The sequence below is a fragment of the Xenopus laevis genome, chromosome 2L, assembly GCF_017654675.1.
Source record: "Xenopus laevis strain J_2021 chromosome 2L, Xenopus_laevis_v10.1, whole genome shotgun sequence".
In the NCBI taxonomy this organism is placed as follows: domain Eukaryota; kingdom Metazoa; phylum Chordata; class Amphibia; order Anura; family Pipidae; genus Xenopus; species Xenopus laevis.
The window spans coordinates 52695499-52719504 of NC_054373.1; the positions used below are offsets into that span (position 1 = coordinate 52695499).

Here is a 24006-nt window from a genome sequence, read left to right on the forward strand (position 1 = left end):
TCTGAGTTGTTTTTTTGGAAATACCTGCAACGAAAGAAAAAGGTACCCGAAATTCTGTTGGTATTCATATTTCATACACCTGTTCTCTATCTTCTGCATATTAGTCCTTCAGAAGCAGCCATGTTCACTGTGATATCATGGTACTATGTAACATAAAATGATTAGTAATGTAATCTGTTTCAATAAAATACAAGTTATTTCCTTGTACAAATTTTTCAGTAACCTACATTTAGGGGGTTATTTAGATAAAATCAAATTTATCGCTTTTTAGTAAACCAAGCTCAACCAAACTCCCATCCATGATTTTATCTTATTTGTCAATAAAACAACTCAAAAAAGTCAGGTCAGGAAAAGACTTGATAAAATTGAACAAGACTCAATTCCTGCAAATTTTTCAGATTTGATGCCGAAATCGCTCAATTTTTTTGGTTTATCGGCTAAAAACTTTTTCTTTTGGATTATCAGATGAAACCCAGCACAGATTATGATATTTTCAAACTGTAAAAGGGACATCTGTCATTGATTTATACATGACCTTGGCAGGTTTCAGATGGTGGATTTTTGGATTCAGACTTTTAGCAGCTTTGAGGTATAATAAGTCTAAAAAAATTTCTCTTGAAAAATTTTTTTTTTTTTTCCTTTGAGTTTTTGCCCTAAAAACCTCAACTAGAAAAAAATCGAAGTTTAGTAAATAACCCCCTACATGTTATTCAACACATGTCATTGCTGATGATAATGTTATAAAGAGCATCCCCTAAGGCAGTAGCCACTTATTGCACTGGGAACCAATTAATCTGTGTAACCCAGGAGCACTCATACATTTCTAACGTGAGTTCTTCTTTTAGATGATGTCTCATTATGATCTACATCCATAAAACATTGTTAGAATGGAAAACAATACTTAAATACTGATTTATGAGAAAATGTATAACGTTATATTTAAACAAACATACATTTCTTATATAACCTTATTGAAATGAATCTGAATGAAAATCATGAAATAGGAGAATGATTTAGAAAAGCTACTTGTTGACAGGGTCTTGAGATCTACTGATCACTAGCTAAAGGTCTACTGGTAGATCCTGATCTTTTGAACACACTGGTTTAACCTAAAGCAACAATCCTATGAAAAAATTAACTATGTGTGGTGTTAGATAATGGAATTTTTATGGTGGAAATTCAGGTGCAGACTATGGATGGAACTAGGGGTAGGCAGCAGAGATATCTGTCTAGTTGTACTGATTATGTACAATGCAGGCCTCTCTGTGGAACAGTTAATTGGAGGTACAATATCTATATTTTAAATTACATGTTTAAAATTGTGTACTGTATCTTTAAACTGATCAATCAACCACTGGAGCTTTGGTGTGGCTATACAAACAGCTCCTGGATATTCACTATGAAGCCACCAAATGCTGACATTGCCTGTCTTGGGTAACACTCCAAAGAACTAAAACCTTGCTTGTACCAGAAGTGCAGAAAAAGTAAATGAGTAGCCAGCGATGTGATACAGGAATTAAACCCTGATATAGGACTGATGCATAAGGATAGAGTCCAAGATGATATCCAGTAACATTATGTCAGGGATGCGCCAAATCCACTATTTGGGATACGGCCAAACCCCCGAATCCTTGGTGAAAGATTTGACGGAATACTGAACCGAATCCTAATTTGCATATGCAAATTAGGGGCAGGAGAGGAAAAAGTGGAAAGAAATCTTCTTTTGTAATGAAAAGTCATGTGGTCTCCCTACCCGCCCCTAATTTACATATGCAAATTAGGATTCGGATTTGGTTCGGCCAGGCACAAGGATTCAGCCGAATCCGTATCTTGCTGAAAAAGGCTGAATCATGGCCAAATCCCGAACCGAATCTTGGATTCGGTGCATCCCTACTTATGATTGAGCTATATTTATTGCAACACTTTCTTATCTTTTACACACTGTGCTGAAAAACACTCCCAAATACAAAGCTATGCAACTATGAGTTAGCTTCTGGACTTAGCCAAGAAATTACATTCCAAAATAAAATCTCTTAGATGTGACAAGGAAAGACAGTAAACCAAACACTTACCAACACTGTCTTTTCCATTGAAACACAAAAATTGTCTGTCTGACTTCCTTAAAAGGGGTTGTTCACCTTTGCGTTAACTGTTAATATGATGTAGAGAGTAAATTTGCGGCGATTAAATTTGCCAAACGGCCATGAAAATTCGAATGTGCACCGGCGTTGTTTCGCAAATTTTTCACCGGTGCAAATTCGCCCATCACTAGTAGAGAGTCATATTCTGGGACAATTTTCAATTGGTTTTCATTTTTTATTATTTGTGGCTTTTGAGTTATTTAGCTTTTTATTCAGGATCTCTCCAGTTTGCAATTTCAGCAATCCGGTTGCTAGTGTTCAATTTGACTGGAATATGAATAGGAGAGGGCCTTAATAGAAAGATGAGTAATTCAAAGTAGAAATAACAATACATTTGTTTTTAGATGGGGTCAGAGAACCCCATTATAAAAATAAATAATGAAGACCAACTGTAAAGCTGCTTAGAATTGGTCATTCTTGGTAAAATAGTAAAACAATTTCAGTTGCTAGTTTCATCACCTTTGATATATTAAGTCCACTGATTATATATTTATATCCATATAGATACATTTTGCATGTATTAAAAAAAGGAGTCCCTATTGTACAACTTTTGTGTTGATAAAATGTGGGTTACTGTTAGTTGTGCTTAGTAGATGCTAAAATCTATTGGGTATATATATACCCAATATACCTTAGTAGATGCTAAAATCTATTGGGTATATATATACCCAATACTGTATATATCTCTCTCTATATATAGAGATATATATATCTATATATATATATATATCTATATCTATCTATCTATCTATCTATCTATCTATCTATCTATCTATCTATCTATATATATATATACTATAAGTGTATGGCTTTTTCAAGTACAGTTATGGGACTTAACCAGAATGCTAGGGATCTGGGGTTTTCTGGATAATAGATTTTTCTGTAATTTCGAGCTATATACTACTAGAAAACCTTTTACACATTAAATAAACCAAATAAGATTATTTTGCTTCCAATAAGGATTAAGTACAAGGTACTTTTTTATTATTACAGAGAAAAAGGAAGTCATTTTCAAGCATTTGGATTATTTGGATAAAACGTAGTCTATGGGAGACGGCTTTCCTTCAGTTCAGAGCTTTCTGGATAATGGGTTTCCAGATAACGTAATCCATACCTGCACTTCCTCCTTACTAGGTCTCACATAGTTTCCTGCCTTTTACACAGTTAATAAACATACCTTAATTAAAATTGATGTTTATAGGCTTGAGAAAATATAATGCAAAGGTGAATGTAAAGGACTTACCATTATAGTGATTTTCGGTGGATGACTAGGCAGTTAACTTGCTAACTGCTTATAGTTATTTTGTAACTACACCATCTCACTTGAGGACAATTAAATAGTCTAATAATCTCTCTAAATTAGCCAGATGTGTTTTAGATGTTACATTACCAATATATGGGTTTTTTTTTTTCAATTTGAGCCATGATTTTACATGGACTTGGAGTAAATTATGTGATTTGGCAATTAAAAGTAAATACAGAGATTAACACGAAAATAGCATATTTTATTAGCAAATTATATTGAAAACTGTTGATATTTTCACCCTTTCAAATTATGGATTATTTTGTATAGATCAGTGACATAAAATTACAATTAGATCCAATTTAATTTCAGGCAAAAAAATGTGGATAAATGCAAGGGGGAGGAAAACATCTAAGACATGCTATGACCCCCCGCCCCATTAAAATGTTTGCTGCATACATCCAATAATGGTAACATACTGAGACTCCATATTTAATCTATGTAAACTTTATTCAGTCATTGTTAAATAAAAGGTTTCCAGTGAACATTGCTTTATACACAAAAACCTACATACTGCTAAATTTATACACTTTTTGGTGAGGATTAAAGAGACACTGACACCAGAAATTAAATATAATAATTAATCATAACATTGTTTTTGCATGCTGTTTACAATTTTGCCATAAAAATATTTGCCAGATGCTTTTAGATTAACTACCGTATTTGAATGCCCCATGTTCCTGTATGAGGGGCTGCCATATTTGTGCAGCAGTAGCTCATTAGCATTAGAAGCTGTAACTGTTAGGTTGGCAAAACAGTCAGCATTAGGAACCTCAGGTAACAATTACTTACACATAGAGGCCCATTTACTAAGGGTCGAATATCGAGGGTTAATTAACTCTCGATATTCGACCATCGAAGTAAAATTCTTTGACTTCGAATATCGAAGTCGAAGGATTTACCGCAAATACTTTGATCGAGCAAATGATTTTCCTTCGATCGTTCGATCGAAGTATCTTACTTCGATGGTTTTTTTAGTGAAAACGTTCGAATAGCTAGATTTTTTAGTAAAAAGTTCTAATTGCTCGATTTTTCTGTGAAAACGTCTGAATTGCACGATTTTTTAGTAAAACTTTTCGAATTGCTAGATTTTTTTGTGAAAATGTTCGAATTGCTTGATTTTTTCGTGAAAATATTCGTATTTCATGCTTTTTTCATAAACTTCCTGATTTCACGATTTTCGAGAATTTTTCGCTGTTTCGTGAAATTTGCTGGAAGTTCACAAATTTTTTGGATAAAATTCGCCTGGCACTAATTTACAGTGAATTTCCACATTTCACCAGCGGCTAATAAATTTGCGAATCTCCCACGAAAATGTGCCCGTAAAAATTCGTCAATCTCCGTTTTGTGAAAACGTTTGAATTGCTAGATTTTGTCGTGATAACGTTTGAATTGCTCGATTTTTCTGTGAAAACATTCAAATTGATATTTTTTTTGAAAAACTTTCGTATGGTTCGATTTTTTAGTAAAATGTGCGAATTGCTAGATTTTTTCGTGAAAATGTTCGAATTGCTTGATTTTTTTGTGAAAATATTCGTATTTCACGATTTTTTCATAAACTTTCCGATTTCACGATTTTCGAGAATTTTTCACCTTTTTATGAATTTTGCTGGAAATCTGCTAATTTTTTGGCAAAGCGAAACGGGAGAAATTCGCCTATAACTACTTACTAACGCAAACCTACCAGCATAAAACGATCAACATGACCTATAGGTAACTTTTGCTATACATAATATAATGAATAATATTTTGAAAATTTTCGTGCCCAAATCACTTTAATGTAACTACTGTATATAGTGAATAATGTAACCCGACTGTAAAATATAAGGATATTATAAGTAACCAAGGAGACTCATGACTATAAAAAGGCATGAGGCCAAAGGCCAAGTGGTGACGTCTAGGGGTTATTTATAAGATTGAATTTTAGAACTTTGTGAGCTTATTTAGACCTTGAATGAACTCACAGCTAAAATGGTTTCTAATTTAAGATAAAACTCGAATGGAAAAAAATTGGAAAGTTTGGGGTTTACAAATTAATTGAGTTTCCACAGCTAATAACATCTTCAAATTGTTCCAGGGACCTCTGTCATTGACTTCTACATGACCACAACAGGTTTTTGATGTATTTTTGGTTTCAAGCTATTTCCAGGGTCGGGGTATAATACATTTTGAAAAATTCTAGTATTTAAAAGTATTTAAAAAAAATGTAATTCTAGTATTTTTTGTGGAAAACACAACTTGAACCCTGAGGAAGTATTTTTATATACGAAACGCGTTGGGCTAATAGTCCTTTTATAATAGTTTACTACAATAAAAAATTTGTTAAAGCAAATACCACGGAACCTTTGTTTGATTCCACAAAGTACCTAAGTAAGTATCAGCAGAATAAACGCTGAATTCCTCAGCGTTCACCACGAGGAAAAGAGCCGCACTTCCGGTGTACAGCAGAAATTACAACGACTGTCTGCAACAGGAGCCTTCTATTCTTACATCAAGAACCGGTGGATCTTTCACTACCCGACCGGTATAGCGATAGAAGAGGGCAGCCGCACCGAATTACAACCTTTCGGTTCTTACACGCTCGGTTTGAAAACCATTCCGGTAAGCAGAACTCTCACCCTCCCCTACTCACGTGCCGGCGATTCTGCACTATCCCTGATTTTTCCCGTTAGGTACCGCTACCGAAATCCGACCGACGAAGCCAAGGATATAGCCGCTATAACCTTCAATGCGCAAAACCTGACCACTATATATGAGTAGAACGTGTAGCGAAAGTTACCCTTAATATAAGGTTAATACACTATCTGGATTTCTTCTCTTCCTACTTTTAGGTACTTAAGTGAATCATTCCAATAGCGCACTGTTTCCTGCTCCATTTTCAGTCATATACCGGTGGACCTGTGGATCCACTTTACCAACGGTGCAGCTTCTTACCCCTGTCATTCACAAGCGCGGTGCATAATATTCTCATATTTTACAACAAGGGTTACTTTATTTATTAAAATACAAAAGTGTCAGTGGGTCATGTGACAGAAATTACACCATTGAGCACCGATTATCAGTTAATGGATTATCATTAATCACCACTAATAAGGATATACTTTACAGGATATTCATAGCTCTTTTGTATTCTAAAAATATCATGTATAATATTTATATATATATATATATATATATATATACTGTATGTATATATATATATATATATATATATATATATATATATATATATATATATATATATATATATACACAACATACTTGAAATGTTATCAGTTATATTTGGTGCTCAGTCAATTCTGTCACATGACTCGCTGTATTATAATAAATAAAGTACCCCCTGTTGTAAAACATGAGGATGTTAGAAGTCATCTGAGAGTTCCCTGATTTGTATAAAAGCACCCAGCCTTGTGACTTTATAGGGTCATGGAACTCCTCAGTAACTTATAATATCTTTATATTTTACAATAAGGGGTAATTTATTCACTATATATTAGGGGCCTATTTATCAATTGTCTCATTTCCTTGGTTTTAGTGGTTTTTGAAACCATGACTAAACTCACAAACTCGAATGCCGTGAGATTTATTACAAAATCCAAATTAAAAAAGTACAATTGGAAAATTATGCCTGAACTCTGCTCTAAAAAGTACGGATACCTCAAAAACCTCTAAAAATTCAAGTTTTTTGGACAATTCCTAGCTAAAAAAAAAAAAAGCGAAAACCAAATATGAAAGTCCAAATTTATTTTAATTTTTTCTTTTGATTATTTCATTTGCACCTGCACCTTCTACAACTGCACTTTTCATGGGAAGGTGTGTTGCTGTATGAATCTATTCACAGTTAAAACATGTTTTTTAAGTTCTGTATCTATATGATTACTGACGTTTTTCCCTCTCCATGACACCTATTTTCTCTTTGGGATAACCTCTCTGTCTAAATTGCTGCATCATTAGGATTAAGCAATCTTTTTCCTCACTCACAATGTGTTTTATTCTAGTGAGTTTGTGAAGGGCAGCGATTCTGTAAGGGATGTGGGGTAGAAACTAGTGTAATGTGAAAGGGAAAATGCACTCAGTTAATTTAGCCTTCATAGAAAAACCAGAATGTAATTAAGTTATAAAGAAGAGCAAAAGAGATTATATGGATTAAAAAAGATAAGCAAATTATCTGTAGGATCAGTCAAATACAAACATTATAGAGGTAATTTATTATCAACATGGGGACAAGTGAAGGAGCACTAAGGGAATCAATGTGCATATAGGCCACAAGGTGCAAAATGCAAAACGATTAAAGATTGCACTTGGAATGCTCCAAATCCACTATTTGGGATTCACCGAATTCCCGAATCCTTCGTGAAAGATTTGGAAAGATTTGGCCGAATACCGAACCAAATCCGAATTCTAATTTGTATATGCAAATTAGGGGCGGGAAATTAAAAAGTGGAAAAAAATGTTTTACTTCATTGTTTTGTGACAAAAAATAATTTCCCCCCTGCCCCTAATTTACATATGCAAATTAGGATTCAGATTCAGTTCCACCAGGCACAAGGATTTGTCCGAATCTGAGTCTTGCTGAAAAAGGCTGAATCCTGGCCGAATTCCGAACCCAATCCTGGATTTGGTGCATCCCTAATATATATACAATGCATATGCTTTAATGTTTTCTTGATCCCTACTTTGTATTTGAATAGTATAATCTAACTAATACATATTTACCGGAAAGATCACTTCAATGGCACAGTAATGTACTTATAGATTATCTTTTCTCCATCACAGCCCATTGGAGACACATTTGACATGGATGTCGCTTTTTGAATTACCCTGTACAGTACTGATTAATGACTTCTTTTTTTTAAAAAATGTTGCTGACATATGCAGTCTGGGGTTGGTAGCAATGATTACTATGGGGCTCAGTGTAGCATAGGAGCAAGAAAGAACTATTCTGGCATCGTTCATATCAGCTGTAACATTTGATAAAGTTAGTGTATAGATCCACATTGAATTATCCAACCCAAAAAGTAGAACGTAACAAACTACCAACAAGATAACAGCTTTAGAAGCCTTCTGCTCTGCTGATTTTCTTTGGGAACTGACAGACACTTTCATAAATTGAACTGACCGGGCATGTTGCAGTAACATGTACACAATGTAAATGCTTGCAAGAGCCATCAAGCCAACAAAAATGAAATCTCTGCATGCATAAAACGATCCATTGACAATGTAGGAAACATAGGTAATAAAATCAGTATCACAATAGACCAAATGCAAGGTGTAAGGTGAATTGGTCGAATTTTTGCTCAATTTAGAGTATGAATACAAGATGCTAGCTGGGTGCACCAAAATATTAATTAAAAGAATGACTAAAATGATGACTGAGACATTCTTGATCATTTTTTGCTTAAAAAAAATCCACAATTTGGTGGTTGGGGCAATGAGAATGCACTGATGGCAGCTAAGCAAACTGGTAATGCAAATAGACATTGCTCTGCTCATTCTGTACGTAAATATAACAAATTTGCACTTGGTATCATCCAGGACATTCTCCTCACCCATGGCTTGCATGGACTGCGGGATTACACGGGAAAGAACAACAAGAAGATTTACTGAAGCCAAAACAGTAAGGATGATGTTGTTTGCCAGGAGTCTCTTTTCTATAATCCTTATCAAAACAAATCTTACTACAATATAAACATTTCCAGGAATACCAAATACTGCCAGTAGAATAAACCCAATGGCCTTTATAAGAAAATATCCATCCATTGTCAGATGTGAGGATCCTAAAACAACAGAAATGAAATATAAAATCAAAGATGGAACAAAAACAAATTCATATTCATGTCAGTCCTTCACAGAGAATAATGTTTTTCAGTGCACTATTATTCTTTTTATCTGTTTTTTAAATTACCTTTTCCATTGCTTTAATATAATCAGCTATTAAAGAAAGCAGTTCTAGCTCTCAGAACACATTATGAATGTCTGAATTTTTAAATTGTTTTTTTTAGTCATTTCCCACCCTCTTCTGCCCATAATGTATGCAGTAACACATAAAAAGAGTGTTTCTTAAAAAGAGTGTAACTGAACTTCATCACCTTAATGGTGGTCGGCAGGGTTGGACTGGGCTAGCAGAATACCAAGAAAAAACCTGGTGGGTCCCACCAACCCAGACCTGCTTCTGCTGAAGCCCTTGGTGCTGCTGCCTGACCTCCCCCTGGACCTGATCATGGCCACAAAAAGAGAGACAATGGTACACAACAATGTACATCCTCGGGGAGAGGGGGGTTGCAGCATGGGTGGATCTCACTGCTGGGGCAGAGAACCCTGGGTATGCATGTTGGGACCCCTAAGGCAGCAGCCCCAGTGGCCCCAAACCACCCAGTCCAACACTGGTGGTCAGTGACCTTCTCCCACTGTCACTGGAGCCAAAGAACTGGTAAGTGTTTAAAAGAAATTCAGCATTTTTTTTTAATATGAAATCCAATTGCCAAAATGGCAGTGGTTTCCTCATGTTCTAGAATTGGTTTCACATTAAACTTGGTTTCTGTCCCAGTATTGACTGTTAAAATATGCTGTTCATGTGAGAATCATAGAAAAAACATGCAGGGTCATATAGTCCACAAGTGCAATGTGAAAAGTACAGTTTAGAAAATAATGTGAAATGTTTTACCTAGAATGCAATGATTTTTCCTATTGAGGGAGTTGCAACAAATGCATATCAACAAACAAATAAGTATGTGCATTTTGATAACTCAAGACACAATTGCACTGAAAATTTGATATTGATTGGTGCTGTGATTTCCCAGCTTTCCCAGATAGACAGCACCACACGATCAGAAAAATTCATTAAAAAGCCTTTATTGGCAAAAGAGCTTGTATAGGACAGAAATACAGCAATGTTTCAGGTATACCTCAAGGCTTTTTAATGAATTTTTCTGATCGTGTGGTGCTGTCTATCTGGGAAAATTGAGTTTGATATGCGGGTGGAAGTGGCTACCTGAGACGTGCACCCCTTTTGAGTTTCCGTTGTTGAGTGCGGACTCCTTCTTCAAATTGCTGTGATTTCCCAGCGTCAATGGGCACACTTGCAGATGATTGGCAACAGAAGTAGGGATGGATACACTGGTGTTAAGTGAAACTAAGTAGAAGTGCAAGGAACTTGTTTGGACACAGTTACCTTTAACGAATGGTGACAACTTATTTACTAAACCTCAATTTTTCTTGTCAAGTTTTTTGGGGAAAAATTTTTTTGTAGAGAATAAAACTCAAATTTATCGTGGAAAAAAAACCTAGAATTTTTAGAGATTTATTATACCCTGAAACTGCTAAAAGTCAGAATCTGAAAATCTGTCATCTCAAACCTGACGAGGTCATGTAGAAGTCAATGGCAGATATCCCTTTTACAATTTGATGATACACAGATGGGATCCTTTATCCAGAATGCTCCGAATTATGAAAGGCTGTCTCCCATAGACTCCATTTTATCCAAATATTTACTGTTTAAAAGATTTTCTAGTAGAATTAAGGTATGAAGACCCAAATTAGTGAAAGATTCGTTATCTGGAAAGCCCCAGGTCCCGAGCATTCTGGATAACAGCTCACATACCAGTATCGTGCTCTGAGCTGGGTTTTTTCTGGTAATCCGAAAAATTCAGGGTTTTCAGGTGAGAACTCAAAAAATTTGAGCGATTCGGGGTGTCAAATCTGAAAGAATTTTGCAATTTGGATTTTGGCTCAATTTTCTTGAGGCTTTTTCAAGTTTCATGAACTGATAATTTGATTAATAAGCTAAAATCAACAGAAAGAATTTCCACACGGTTTAAGGGAAACCAGAAGAGATTATCACCTGTATGACACAAACAAATTCAACCTCCAAAACTACATAAACAGTGTTGGATATTCTGCTCCCTGTATTAATAAAAGTTTAGTTTGTATGATACAATTATATTTCTCATACTATATCTTTCTTAGGAAAACAGTATTATTTATTTAAAATTGAGTCTATGGGAGATGGCCTTCTTGTGATTTGGCACTTTTTAAATAATGGCTTTTCACATAATGTATTCCATATCTGTAAAATACAAAAAGCCATCACCTGCAACACCGTAATAATGAGCTGATTTTCCTATAAAAAAAATCTGGTTGACTCTTTACCACTGTTCTCTTGGTTCAGTTTATCATTTATTCTAATAATGTGTGATGCTTTTTTTCCCTGGCTGGTTCCCCATTCCGTTTTTTTTTATTTAATTCCTTTAATTCTCAATTTAATTGGGTTCCACTCCCAGGTTCCCCTTCAACACTTACTTCTCCAAGTTAAGTAATATTTAAATATATAAGCACTGATTCCAGTGTGGATTGTTTTAAACAGCATAAGGTAATACAGTATACTGTATGTCTCTATCATTAAACTGGTAATTTTAAAGGTATTTTTAAAGGCATAGCTGTTATTGTTTTGCAGGGCCTCTTTGATTAAACTTCTTCCCTAGTTCTTCGCTTTTTCCCATGCAATCAGTTCCTGGTTTGACTCCATATAGTATAACCCTGTGCATGTACTCTACCCATCATAATAAAATGTTTTTCCCAACAGAAGTAAGCTAAAAGAGTCCTCACTCGGGTTGGAGGAAATAATACTATTTTGACCAAAAAATGCTCTTAGGGAAAGCTATGTTTGGTAAAACAAAATGGGGCTCATTTCTAAACGTTGCGCAGAATGGTTTGCATATTTAACATAATTGCCCTGTACATGTTTACATTTATGAAGCTGGATACAATCGGCACATTTAACAAGTTGCATACAGAATCGCATTAACTCTTTAAATATGGCATAATCTCAAATTGTTAATATTTATATGCACCACAACTTTGGTGGCACAAAAAAATGTTCACTACAGTTTTCACAATTTCTCAAATTGATAATCGTAAACCAGCAGCATGGTATTCACATACAGTGGTCATGTTCACCCAAACACCCATCTCTTTTGTCATCTCTGCCATCTCTGCATGACATTGCTGCTTTACCTGCTGGCTTGTATAACAACCATTTTCCACGGGAAAAAAACCTTTCTGCAGAAACATTTGTGTACATTTGATTATTATGAGAATAGAAAAATAATTTAAACCAGTTAGCCTGAAAATGCTGTATTTATAAAAAAAAAACACACTATAATCAGGTGAGCTCCACCAATGAGGCGGAGAGGTTTCCAGGGGTGGCAAAAAGCTGCTTCTGGTACCTTTAAGAGCCGAATTTCCTTTTTTTAAACCGGCAATTCATCTTTACTAGTGCGACAGAGGGAAATTGCGCTCTCCACACTAGTGTTCCTGCCTCCTATTGGCGGGTGGAGGGCATTGCCTCAGACGGCTCCTTCATCAGAATTAGCACTGACTGTAATGCTGGTTCATCAGGTCCTACAATTCATGAAAATGTGTCAGTATCACTAATTAAAATCCAGTAGTCCTTGTTTTTGTAATTCTTTTCCTATATAATGAAACCATTTTTAAGCTTAACATGACATTCAGCATGTCTGTTATTTTCTGTGAGAGACATATAAGGATAACAAACTTACCATTTGATTGAGGATCAGTTCATGAATGTACATTGTTTGCTAGTTCTTGTGTGTGTGTCTATATATATATAGTCATTTTTATAGTAAAGCACTCTCTTCTGGGCTTAATTAAATTGTGTGCTGTGTTTTCTTTTACAGCTGGTAAGAATCCCATCATTCTATATTAGCTTTGAATATTTCCTGGATTTGTCCTTGGGGTAAATTCCACACTGAAAATTAATTTTTTCAAAATAATTTTTTCATACAAGATTTGGGTGCCTGCCAGGAATTATTTTCAACCTGATTAATAGCTTTAACATATGTATAATACAATTATTATAAATTCACTTTCATTCTGCAGCTTCTAAAGCTGGCCGCAGACATTCAGATTTCATTTATTGTACGGCGACTGTTGGGATATCAATCGTTCATCTTAATGCAATAATCTAATGCTAACCATTCAGATTTAAATTGTAGGTTTAAAGTAGGAAAAATAATAAATCAGATGATGTTCTGACCATGAATCGACAGACAGACATCACATGAAAGTTATGTCCTGGAAATAGTAGTGACAGTCACCCATGGATACCGTCAGATAGGCAATACATGCAAAGATATTATCATTACCTGTGTTATTTTCTAACTGAAAATGGTGACTGATCACTATGGTCCTGATTTTCCTCATAAAATGTTTTAAAATAATCTTCCAGCTCTTTTACTATATGTGTCGTGTCATGTGTCCATCCGTCTTAAATTTCTAGTTTCTTTATGACATGTTGTGTTGTTTGGAGTTTTGTTATTTTGGCTAAACGTTTTTCTGTTTTTTTCCCCATCTGTAAAATCTATTTTTCATGTGGGATGCTTTCTAATGTGAGTTGTCATGTAATAAAGTATTGAACACATTTTTTGTGAGTTTGAAGGCTTTATAATGTTTTGTAAGTTCTCTCTGTAGAAATGCATATTTTTCATTAAAGCTCTTTTTTTGTTTTATTAGATAGGAGGTAACATGCCCTTTTAAGACAGGTTTGGATGCTGCCCATAAAAGAGTTTGGTCATTCCAGTGTTGAATATTATCATCTATATAATTTGCCCATTGTTGTTTAAGATATGTTTGAAAATCCATATTGTTGTTTAAGTACGAGGGAAATCACCAGTTATGATATGTTGTCCTTGAGGCAATGTGTTTCATGGTTAAAATTGTTGGGGCATGATTAGATATATCTGTCTTGCCTATTGTGGCTGTTATTACATTAGATAGTAGGGAGTTGATTAAAAAGATGTAATCAATTGATTGTGTTTTATGTGCCCCTGAGTAAAAGGTATAATCTTTGGTGTCTGAGTGCATGAATCGGTATGTATCTTGCAGATGTAAAAACTCACATGTTGTATAAAGTGGTGTAATTCGTCAAGCAGGATATTTGGATGTGGCATCTGACCTGTCCAGGAAGCAATCCCACACCGTATTCATATCTCCTCCCAAGATATTAGTTTTCGGCAAATAAATACGGCAGGCATGGATTTGCAGTGGATTTTCGTCTAATGTTTTTGCGAAACTGCGTCAAAAATTTGCCGTCCAATTGTTTGGACTTTTGAATTAGTTGTATCAAATGTTTATTTTTTTGTTCCCTTGTAGGTTTGTTTGGTTTGTTGTCTCCATGATTAATTTATCCATTTGTTAGACTTGGTTGATTTTATGGGAAGTGTAGTCTGTCAGGTTTTGTAGATGAGATGTTAGCCATATTGGCTGTTGTAAGTGGTAATTCTGAGTCAGTCGTTGTATCATCTGTCGTGAACACAGAGGTATTAATCCTTTATAGGAAGTCTAATGTATTTTTTGTGTTCATAAATGGAGTTTCATCTTTAATTCTGTTTATAGGTAGAGAGTTCACTGATGTCTTCATGTTTGTATTCTGGATTCCACAAAGCTTGATGCTTGTTTGTAGTCTTGGCTGGGAACATTTGTAACCCGTGTTATATAATGTTTTGCATATTGGTACAAATTCTCTACATTTTGCAGTCACCGATACTAAATAGTAGAACTGGATGTCCTTCATAGTGGAGGTTCCTTGTTGTCCTGTATGTGTCTAGTATTCTTGTTTTGTCAGTGAAGTTCAGGAGCTTAAATATCACTTGTCTAGGGCATTGTGAGTCTTTGTTGGGTGGTGAGCCAATTCTGTGGAACCTTTCCACTTGGAAGGCAAGATGTTGTGGATCTATGTTGAGATTTAGGAAGTCATTCATGAATAAGTTTTTCAAGATCTTTATTTTTTGCTGATTTAGGGATGCCCACAAGTTTTGTAGTTGTTTTGCCTGCTTCTGTTTTCTAGGTCCTCTACTTTGTCTGAGAGGATGGTAATTTCCTTTTGTTGAAGGTCGATAGTGGATTGTGCTGTGGCTAGGTCATCTTCCAGTGTGGATATTCTGTCTTCAGCGTGAGTTAGTGTTTGAGATTGGTTGGTCATTTGTTGTAAAAGTACTGAGACTGATTCTTTAATGCTGGTCAGTTTTGGTCCAGTAGTAGACTAAAGTTTGGACCAAGTCATCCATTTGTGAGGTAGAGGAGAAGGAGTCTTTTTGAGTTTTCACATCTGAGTCGCTTTCTATTTGAGTGATTTCTTGTGTTTGTTTTTTGTCTTTCAGTCTAGCTTTTGTTCCCTTTTGTGACATGTTTGTTGGTTGTCCCAAGAACTTTTCCATATCTCGGGGTAATTTCCTACAATTAGATTTGTGAGACTTGTATTGAGTTTCTTTTCAGTCTGTTTAGCATAATTCCTGTAAGGGTTTGTCTTTTGTTCTCTTTTGTGCAAAGTTGTGTTTTGTTTTTGTTTTCCTTTGTTTACATTGTTATTAGTAAGGGATTTATAATGTCTTTATTACAGAGGAAGTCAGGTTTTATTTTTGTTAAGTTAGCTTTTAGGTGGTTAACTTTTGGTAGCGATGAGAGTTGTTGTTCTCTGTTCATAGGAATTTTGTTTTCTTTCAAAAGGAGACTAGCCATGAATAGCCATCTTAGGCTGCCCTCTTGTGGTATTTTTAACAAGGTTTATTAAACACACTTATCTTGTTATAACTGCATCATTTAAGCAATAGTTCGGTTTTATGCTGCAAGTGCAGCTTTCTAGGCCACCCTCCCATGACCGGGTTGTTAATCTTTGTCTCTTTTTTATTATAATCAAAGCACCCAGTTATTTTCCCTGTGTCAGTCTGCAGGTGCTATATGTGTTAAGAATAATGTGGAACAAGCCAGTCCGGTTTCGTGATCAATACCACCGGCACCTCCCGTGACCAGGTCACTTAACTGAGACTTTTCCTCCGTTTCACCTGCTGTGCTTAAATGCGCTTGTCACATATGCCGGTGAGGGGGGAGTTGGGTGATCGTGAGTCCCAGTTTCTCATCAGATATTCCATTTAAATCTCTTTCGGTGTGTAATTTAGCGGACTTAAAAGGCTGGTTGTCTACAGTTGTGTGAGCGAGGAGCGGATCTCTCCTAAAATGCGGCCACCGTTTTGGGCACCCCCCCGGAAGCCACGTTTTTTTTTTAAAATAAATTGGAATGTTTTAAGGTTTCAGAAAAATACTCTAATAAATTACTATGCATTTGTTTTTTTCTTGAATTGAGAAAAAAAAACAATTTCGCCCCTAGTGACGCAATAACAAATTAATTGCTTTAGATATACAATTAATGAAAAAAATGTCCGTCCCTTAAGTTATTTCTTGCCGATCACCTCACAGTCTCTCAGCTGTAGAAAAAAGAATCCGAACAAATGTGTATACTTCCAGGAAAATATGCACAAGGGATCAGCGCCTGTGGCAACAGAAATTAGGAACTACCATAGCGTAATACGTTCACTATAGATGATGAGTATCACCAAGTGCTTCTAATTGACTTATTTTGTAAGTGCTCCCCTTTCTCTGATATACATCTGGTTGGGCGGAACAAGTGTTAGAGGGGTGCAGAGTGAGAACCATTTTCTTCAGTGCAGCAGTGGGTCCATATAGCAAAATTGGAACACCTCCACCGTTTAGAAAAATTGCCTACTTACAAACCACTCCCATGGTCAAATGTGTTTATTAACTCCTCCTGTACGGTCCTAGTTTAACCTCGCATCCTCCATGGACTCCAAGGGAGGGATAGAGAAACCGGAAATAGTATAATAACGTTTTATTTAAAATACTTCTTAAAAACAATAAATAAACTCACATTTTGTTCTTAGTAAGATCGCATTCAGTCCAAATTGTTGTAGTTTGCAAAGTCCAGGAGGATGGTGATTGCCAGCCGGATTCAAACCTCCTTGTGGTGCTTGTACTGGACCGATAAGAATGTGACGCAAGTCTGCTTGAGAGTAATCCCACCTATAGGGGGAATGTAATAAAAGTGTTATCAGAAAAATGCAATGTAACAATGTATTCCTTTGCACAAATTAAATATGCATTTTTTTCTGGCTTAAAGGCTACATGAAGCAGACAATATATAGAATAATGGTAACTGGTTTCTTTGAATTCAATGTATTAAAATGAAATTTCATGCGTTTTTGATGGCGTTACAGCGATTAATAGAAAACAGGACAGTTTCAGCTTGGGTACCTCCAATCAGGAATAAGTGATTGCAGTACTTACTGACTGCATGGGTTAGAGAGTCAGGGATGAGCCCACACTTATGAACTGGATCTAACCCAGGTATGTGTATACAGGAAAGGCTGATTAGCAGACACAAATTTTAGATTATGCCGTAACATATCCTAGCAAGCTGTATGAAATATAAAAATGAAAAAATCAATAACTATACCTATATACATATCCAACATTTTTACTTTTCAGTCTCCCATTAGCCTTTATTCTGGAAAAGGTGATGTTAAAACATGAAATAACTTTGTTCTCTTTTTGTAGCTTATTGTTTGCAGCAAATACCTGTTCTTATAGATAAACATGGGAAAGTTGTGCTCACCACAAGGCGAGGGGTGCAATAAGGGAGTTTTAACCTTGAAAGTAAGCACATTTTTACTGTGAAAAATGTTTAAAGAAGCAATAAAATTCTTAATAAATAATATGAAAGTGAGTGTAGAACTGGCCAGACCAGGGATGACTTTGGCCAGCTTAAATATACAGTATTGCAAAATATGGATGAACAACCCCTTTTTCATTTACAGGGGAGGGCATTGTATTCAGGGTCAGACTGGGGGGCCCAGGTTGGTGCAGTAAGTTTAGTATATATAATATGGCATGTCTACCCAAATTACATTTTAGGGTTTAATCTCCTTTAACAGCAGGTATACAGTTCCTCACTGTCTTTTTGCTTGAGGAACCCGAGTAGAATCTAAACCATTGAGTTTCACAACAGTGGACCTTATTCGTTTTGTCAATTTAGAAACATGTTTAGTGGAAAAAAAGAGCAAACTCTTCTTAATTGCCTAAAGATTAATCTGAAACTGAGTCAAATATGTTGATCATTAGCAGCTGAAACAAAGAAAACAGCTCTTTCATAGTAGACTGCATGAATTATTTTATTCAGTTTACATAACTTTCAAGATTATGTTTATAAGCCACTTGAGACATGCAGCTCTGGCACATCTGCATCCATAATCATCTAGCAGAGGATGAGTACAGCTAGACAGTGTAGGTGTTTAGTACATAAGTAGATGAGTAAAGCTAGACTGTGTAGGTATTTAGTACATGAGTAGATGAGTAAAGCTAGACTGTGTAGGTGTTTAGTACATGAGTAGATGAGTAAAGCTAGACAGTGTAGGTGTTTAGTACATGAGTAGATGAGTAAAGCTAGACTGTGTAGGTGTTTAGTACATGAGTAGATGAGTAAAGCTAGACAGTGTAGGTGTTTAGTACATGAGTAGATTAGTAAAGCTAGACTGTGTAGGTGTTTAGTAGATGAGTAGACATTGTAAGTGTTTAGTACATGAGCAGATGAGTACAGCTAGACTGTGTAGGTGTTTAGTACATGAGTAGATGAGTAGATGAGTAAAGCTAGACAGTGTAGGTGTTTAGTACATGAGTAGATTAGTACAGCTAGACAGTGTAGGTGTTTAGTAGATGAGTAGACATTGTAAGTGTTTAGTACATGAGCAGATGAGTACAGCTAGACATTGTATGTATTTAGACAACATAGCTTTCTAGCTAGATTCACTAAAAGTTCAACAGCAATATGAGGTATTCAGAATTTTGTCCCTTGACCATTAATGGGTCTGAGGTGGAAAACAAAATTTGAGTCTTTAACGTCTTGGAAGTTAGGGTACACAGTGCAAAAAACTGTTTTTTTTTTACTTTGCACACTGGTATTAGTACAAGCAAGGTCTGAACACAAAGGGTCATTTTGTGTGTGGATGTGGGGAGCACAATCCCAAGGAAAAACGGGGGAAAGAATAACCAGGCGGGATAGCGTAGGAAAGAAAGAGATTAAGTAAGAGGGTGGGTAAAGTAGTGCAGAAAAGGTATGTGAAGAAAAAAGCTGGGTACATTAAAAAGATGAGGAAAAGGGAATAATTAACCCTGAATTAAACTGAAGGGTGAGGTGAAAACTGGTCAGCCCAAGAAAAGTAAGAAGGGAAGAAAAAATGATTCAGACAGCAAAATACAGAGATGACATGAGAAAACAAAGTAGTAGCAGAATGAAAAGTAGTATTTAAATGAACAGAATATTGTGGGGAAATAAAAAATCAAATGGACGATTCTGCTGACTCATGGCCTTCTCACTGTCAATATTTTCCCAATATATATTTACCCCTAAAGCCACATAAATACAGCTTGTAAAATGATAGGCTTTATCAATACATGTAATAATAAGTCCTACATTTACAAACATCTAGGGGGGAGATTTATTATATAGTACAAAAATGGTGGAATAATTCTCCACACTTCGCCAGGCATCGCCTGTAAAAAACAGCGTAAAAATTGTGCAATTCTTTTGAGAAATGTCTTCAATGATTACTCAGCAAGGCCAGTTGTTTTAGAATTACTTATACTAGATATGCCATGACCTGAACGAATAAAAATATTCATAGTCATGGTGAATTTCATTTTACACATAATAGCATACTAAATAGGCCCCAGTCTCATCTGAAAAGCGAAAACTTTAACTTTTTCATAATTTATTCAGTCAAAATCAGTCGTGTATAGTAAGCAATTTAATAATAGCAAAAAGGTAGGCAATGAAAGTACTACCCATCCATTCTTCTATACTCAAGATGAATTTTAAGTGACGAGACTCAAAATTATTTATATGGGAGTATTTATTTTGAAAATGTATACATTAAACAAGTAAGCATAGTTTCAATGTCTGTGGAACAATATTCTATATCATTGTAAATAATCAGGTACTGTAGATGCAAGAGTAATTTATGTACAAGGGCTGTCAGAATAAACAAGTGCTATACGTGGCAGATTTATCAAAATGTGAATTTACATCTTAATACATAAAAACTCACCCACATTCTATTAATTCATATGAGACTTTTAGAATTGTGTTTATCAATGGGTTGGAACTCACCATTTGATAAATACTATTCTAAGAATAGTAACCCACTTAGATTGTTAGCTCTATGAGACAAGGACCTCCATCCTCTTGTGTCTTTGACACTAAGCTCTTAATCATTATTGTGACTGTGCTTTGTAATAATTTTTATTTACTATTTTAATTTGTATTTATTTGTATATACTATTCTAATGACCCCCCGTGTGTTCTATTAGTTTAGCGTTCTGAAGCTCCTTTCCTCTATTTTACAACTGTTCTTTCTAGAAAAAATGACTCACATGTTGCCAATTTCCTCCAAACTCACAGCCAAACAGTTCCTTAGATAGACAGCAGGAAGGCTCCCATCCCATTGGTTGATTTGAAGGGCAAGGGGCAGATAATAATGACGTCTGTTGGTTTTTTTCAAACAAAGACACCACATTGACGAAATTCTAGTCCAAATGAATTAAAAATTTCACCAATTGCCAAAACTGCAAATCTCAGCATATAACTGCCAGGTCAAAAAGTAGTGATGGGCAAATAAATTCGGCAGCCTATGAAAAATCAGTCGAAAAAAATTTGGGCGTGCATCAGAATAGTTGCGCACATAAACATTGTCGCGCATCAAATTTATTCAGATGCATTGACTAATGCGCATGTCTAAATAAATGTAAACTATTGTGGGCCTCTAAATTGACGCGCGTCAAAATAATTTTGATGCCCATTTGACTTTTTTTTCGCAAATTTTTCGCCATTTTCCAAATTTCACTGAACAAATTCACCCATCACTACAAAAAAGCTCTCTCATTGCTAATCATGATCTAATTTACAGGAAGACCACTTATGCAGAAAACTCCAGGTGCTACTGCTAAGCATTGCAAGTTAAACATCCCATACCAATAATATACATATTGGAATCTAGATTTTTAGGAAAACTGTCAATATAAAAATTCACAAATTAGGTGCATATTATTTATAAATATTGTGCATAAATATGTATAATAATATAAATATGTGCAACTGGACATTTATCCATGGCAACTACTGATGAGCGAAATTTTTCGCCAAGTTTCACTGCGAAAAATGCGTCCATAGACTCCAACGGGTGGAAAAATTGTAGCACAGCAAAAAATTTATTGCGCAAAATATTTTGTCGTCCATAAACTTCAAGAATTTTCAGCGTAGCAAAACGGGTCACATTCAACCATCATTAGTGGCAACCAATCAGATGTTTGATTTCATTGTAGCTGCAGTTTGCTGAAAAAAGCTAAGCGCTTATTTGTTGCTATGGGCTACTGCCAAGTTACACATTTACCCATTATTTATAAATGAGCCATGTCCACCCAAAGGAGGGGTTCTCCCCCAAAAGCTCGAGTATTTTATCACTGTACTCGGCAGAAAGTGGCCCCCTTCTTGGGACTTGCCATTTTTGTACAGTTTGTATAAACTGTAAAAAATCCATATATGAATGATACATATGCTTTAAAAATATTTTGTTTATTTTTGTATGGTTAAAAAGTGGAATCTAACTAACTTATACATATTTATTCCAGGGATTCCATCAAGGGCAAAGTAACCTACTAAGAGATTACCCTGTCTCCATCACAGCCCATTGGGGACACATTTGACATGGTGCTGCTTTCTGAATTACCCTGTACAGTACTGATTAATGACTTCCTCTGTTTGAAAAATGTTGCTGACATATGCAGTCTGGGGTTGGTAGCAATGATTACTATGGGGCTCAGTGTAGCATAAGAGCAAGAAAGAACTATCCTGGCATCGTTCATATCAGCTGTAACATTTGATAAAGTTAGAGTATAGATCCACATTGAATTATCCAACCCAAATAGTAGAACGTAACAAACTACCAACAAGATTACAGCTTTAGAAGCCTTCTGCTCTGCTGATTTTCTTTGGGAACTGACAGAAATAAATTGAACTGACCGGGCATGTTGCAGTAACATGTACACAATGTAAATGCTTGCAACAGCCATCAAGCCAACAAAAATGAAATCTTTGCATGCATAAAATGATCCATTGACAATGTAGGAAACATAGGTAATAAAATCTGTATCACAGTAGACCAAATGTAGCGTGTAAGGTGACCTTGTAGTATTTTTCTTAGCGTATGAATACAAGATGCCAGCTGGCTGTACCACAATATTTATTAAAAGAATGACTAAAATGATGAATGAGACATTCTTGGTCACTTTTTGCTTAAGAAACATCCATAAATTGGTGGTTGGGGCAATGAGAATGCACTGATGGCAGCTAAGCAAACTGGTAATGCAGATTTGCATTGCTCTGCTCATTCTGTACGTAAATATAACAAATTTGCATTTGGTGTCATCTAGAACATTTTCCACTCCCATGGCTTGCATGGCCTGGGGGATTACACGGGAAAGGACAACAAGGACATTTACTAAAGCCAAAACTGTAAGGATGATGTTATTTGCCAGGAGTCTCTTTTCTATAATCCGTATAAAGCCAAATTTTAATAAAATATAGACATTTCCCGGTATGCCAAATACTGCCAGTAGAATAAATCCAATGGCTTTCAGAAGAAGATATCCATCCATTGTCAACTGTTCATATAAGGAGCCTAGAACAACAGAAATTAAATAAAAAGTCAAGGATTTCCCAAAGATGGAACAAAAACAAATTCATATTAGTCCTTTAGAGAATAACGGTTTTAGTGCACTATTATATTATTATTATTATTATTCGGATTTATTTATGGAAAAGCAGTTCTAGCTCTCAGAACACATATTTGTACTCTAGCAACACCTGGTTGCTAAGATGACTCTTTTTTTATACCATAAATTGAATTGCAATGCTTGTCGTTATAATTAAGGTCATGCTGCACTTTTGTTTCACAAAGGGAATTATCACTTGAAAGGTCTACCTAAAGTATATATCCCTTTGTCATATACTGTAGATATACAGAAAACTGGACACATTAATGATAATGACAGTAGTGTAGCAATCATTATGGAATAGAATCATAGCATGTGCACATCCAATTTCTTTAGGGCAGCAGTTAAACAGACCCCTAAAGCTGCCACCCTAAGCACAGACCCTTGAGTGCCTGTATGACTATTATACAATTCACATATTCAGTCTTTCTTGTGGAAACAGTGGTTCTAAAGAATTATACTATACAGAAATGTATCAAGAGATTCAAACTTTGCCAGCATAACGGCTCTGCAATACATTAATGGGGAAATGCTTTTCACACGGTTAAACACAGAAGAAAATCAGGATGTCTTTAAAATGTTGCTTAATAAATATACATGTCAGTATATTCCCCTTGTAAGCAAGAAACAAGAATAAAAGTATCGGTGTTGAGGTTGGTAAGAAAAATGTGCTTTTAAGCCATTCAAGTTAGCCAGGGCAGCTAAAACTTTCATCAGGTAAAAATAGAGATGAAACAAATTCACTATTTTAGGATTCAGCGGAAGCCCAAATCTATCATGAAAGATTTGGCTGAAACCCGAACTGAGTCCAAACCAAAATGTACATATGTATATGCAATTTAGGTAAAGGAAGGCAGTTTCCCTATAAGA

At 35.5% G+C, this 24006-nt stretch overlaps 2 protein-coding genes across 2 annotated transcripts; both read right to left on the reverse strand.

Moving 5' to 3' along the window:
- Window positions 1-8214: 8214 nt before the first annotated feature.
- On the reverse strand, window positions 8215-9204 carry LOC121399710 (olfactory receptor class A-like protein 1). Its single transcript, XM_041581249.1, has one exon. It carries the CDS (start codon window positions 9202-9204, stop codon window positions 8215-8217), a length of 990 nt encoding a protein of 329 aa, XP_041437183.1.
- A 12816-nt stretch (window positions 9205-22020) lies between these two features.
- On the reverse strand, window positions 22021-23019 carry LOC121399711 (olfactory receptor class A-like protein 1). Its single transcript, XM_041581250.1, has one exon. The coding sequence runs from the start codon at window positions 23017-23019 to the stop codon at window positions 22021-22023; it is 999 nt and encodes a 332-aa protein (XP_041437184.1).
- Window positions 23020-24006: the final 987 nt, after the last annotated feature.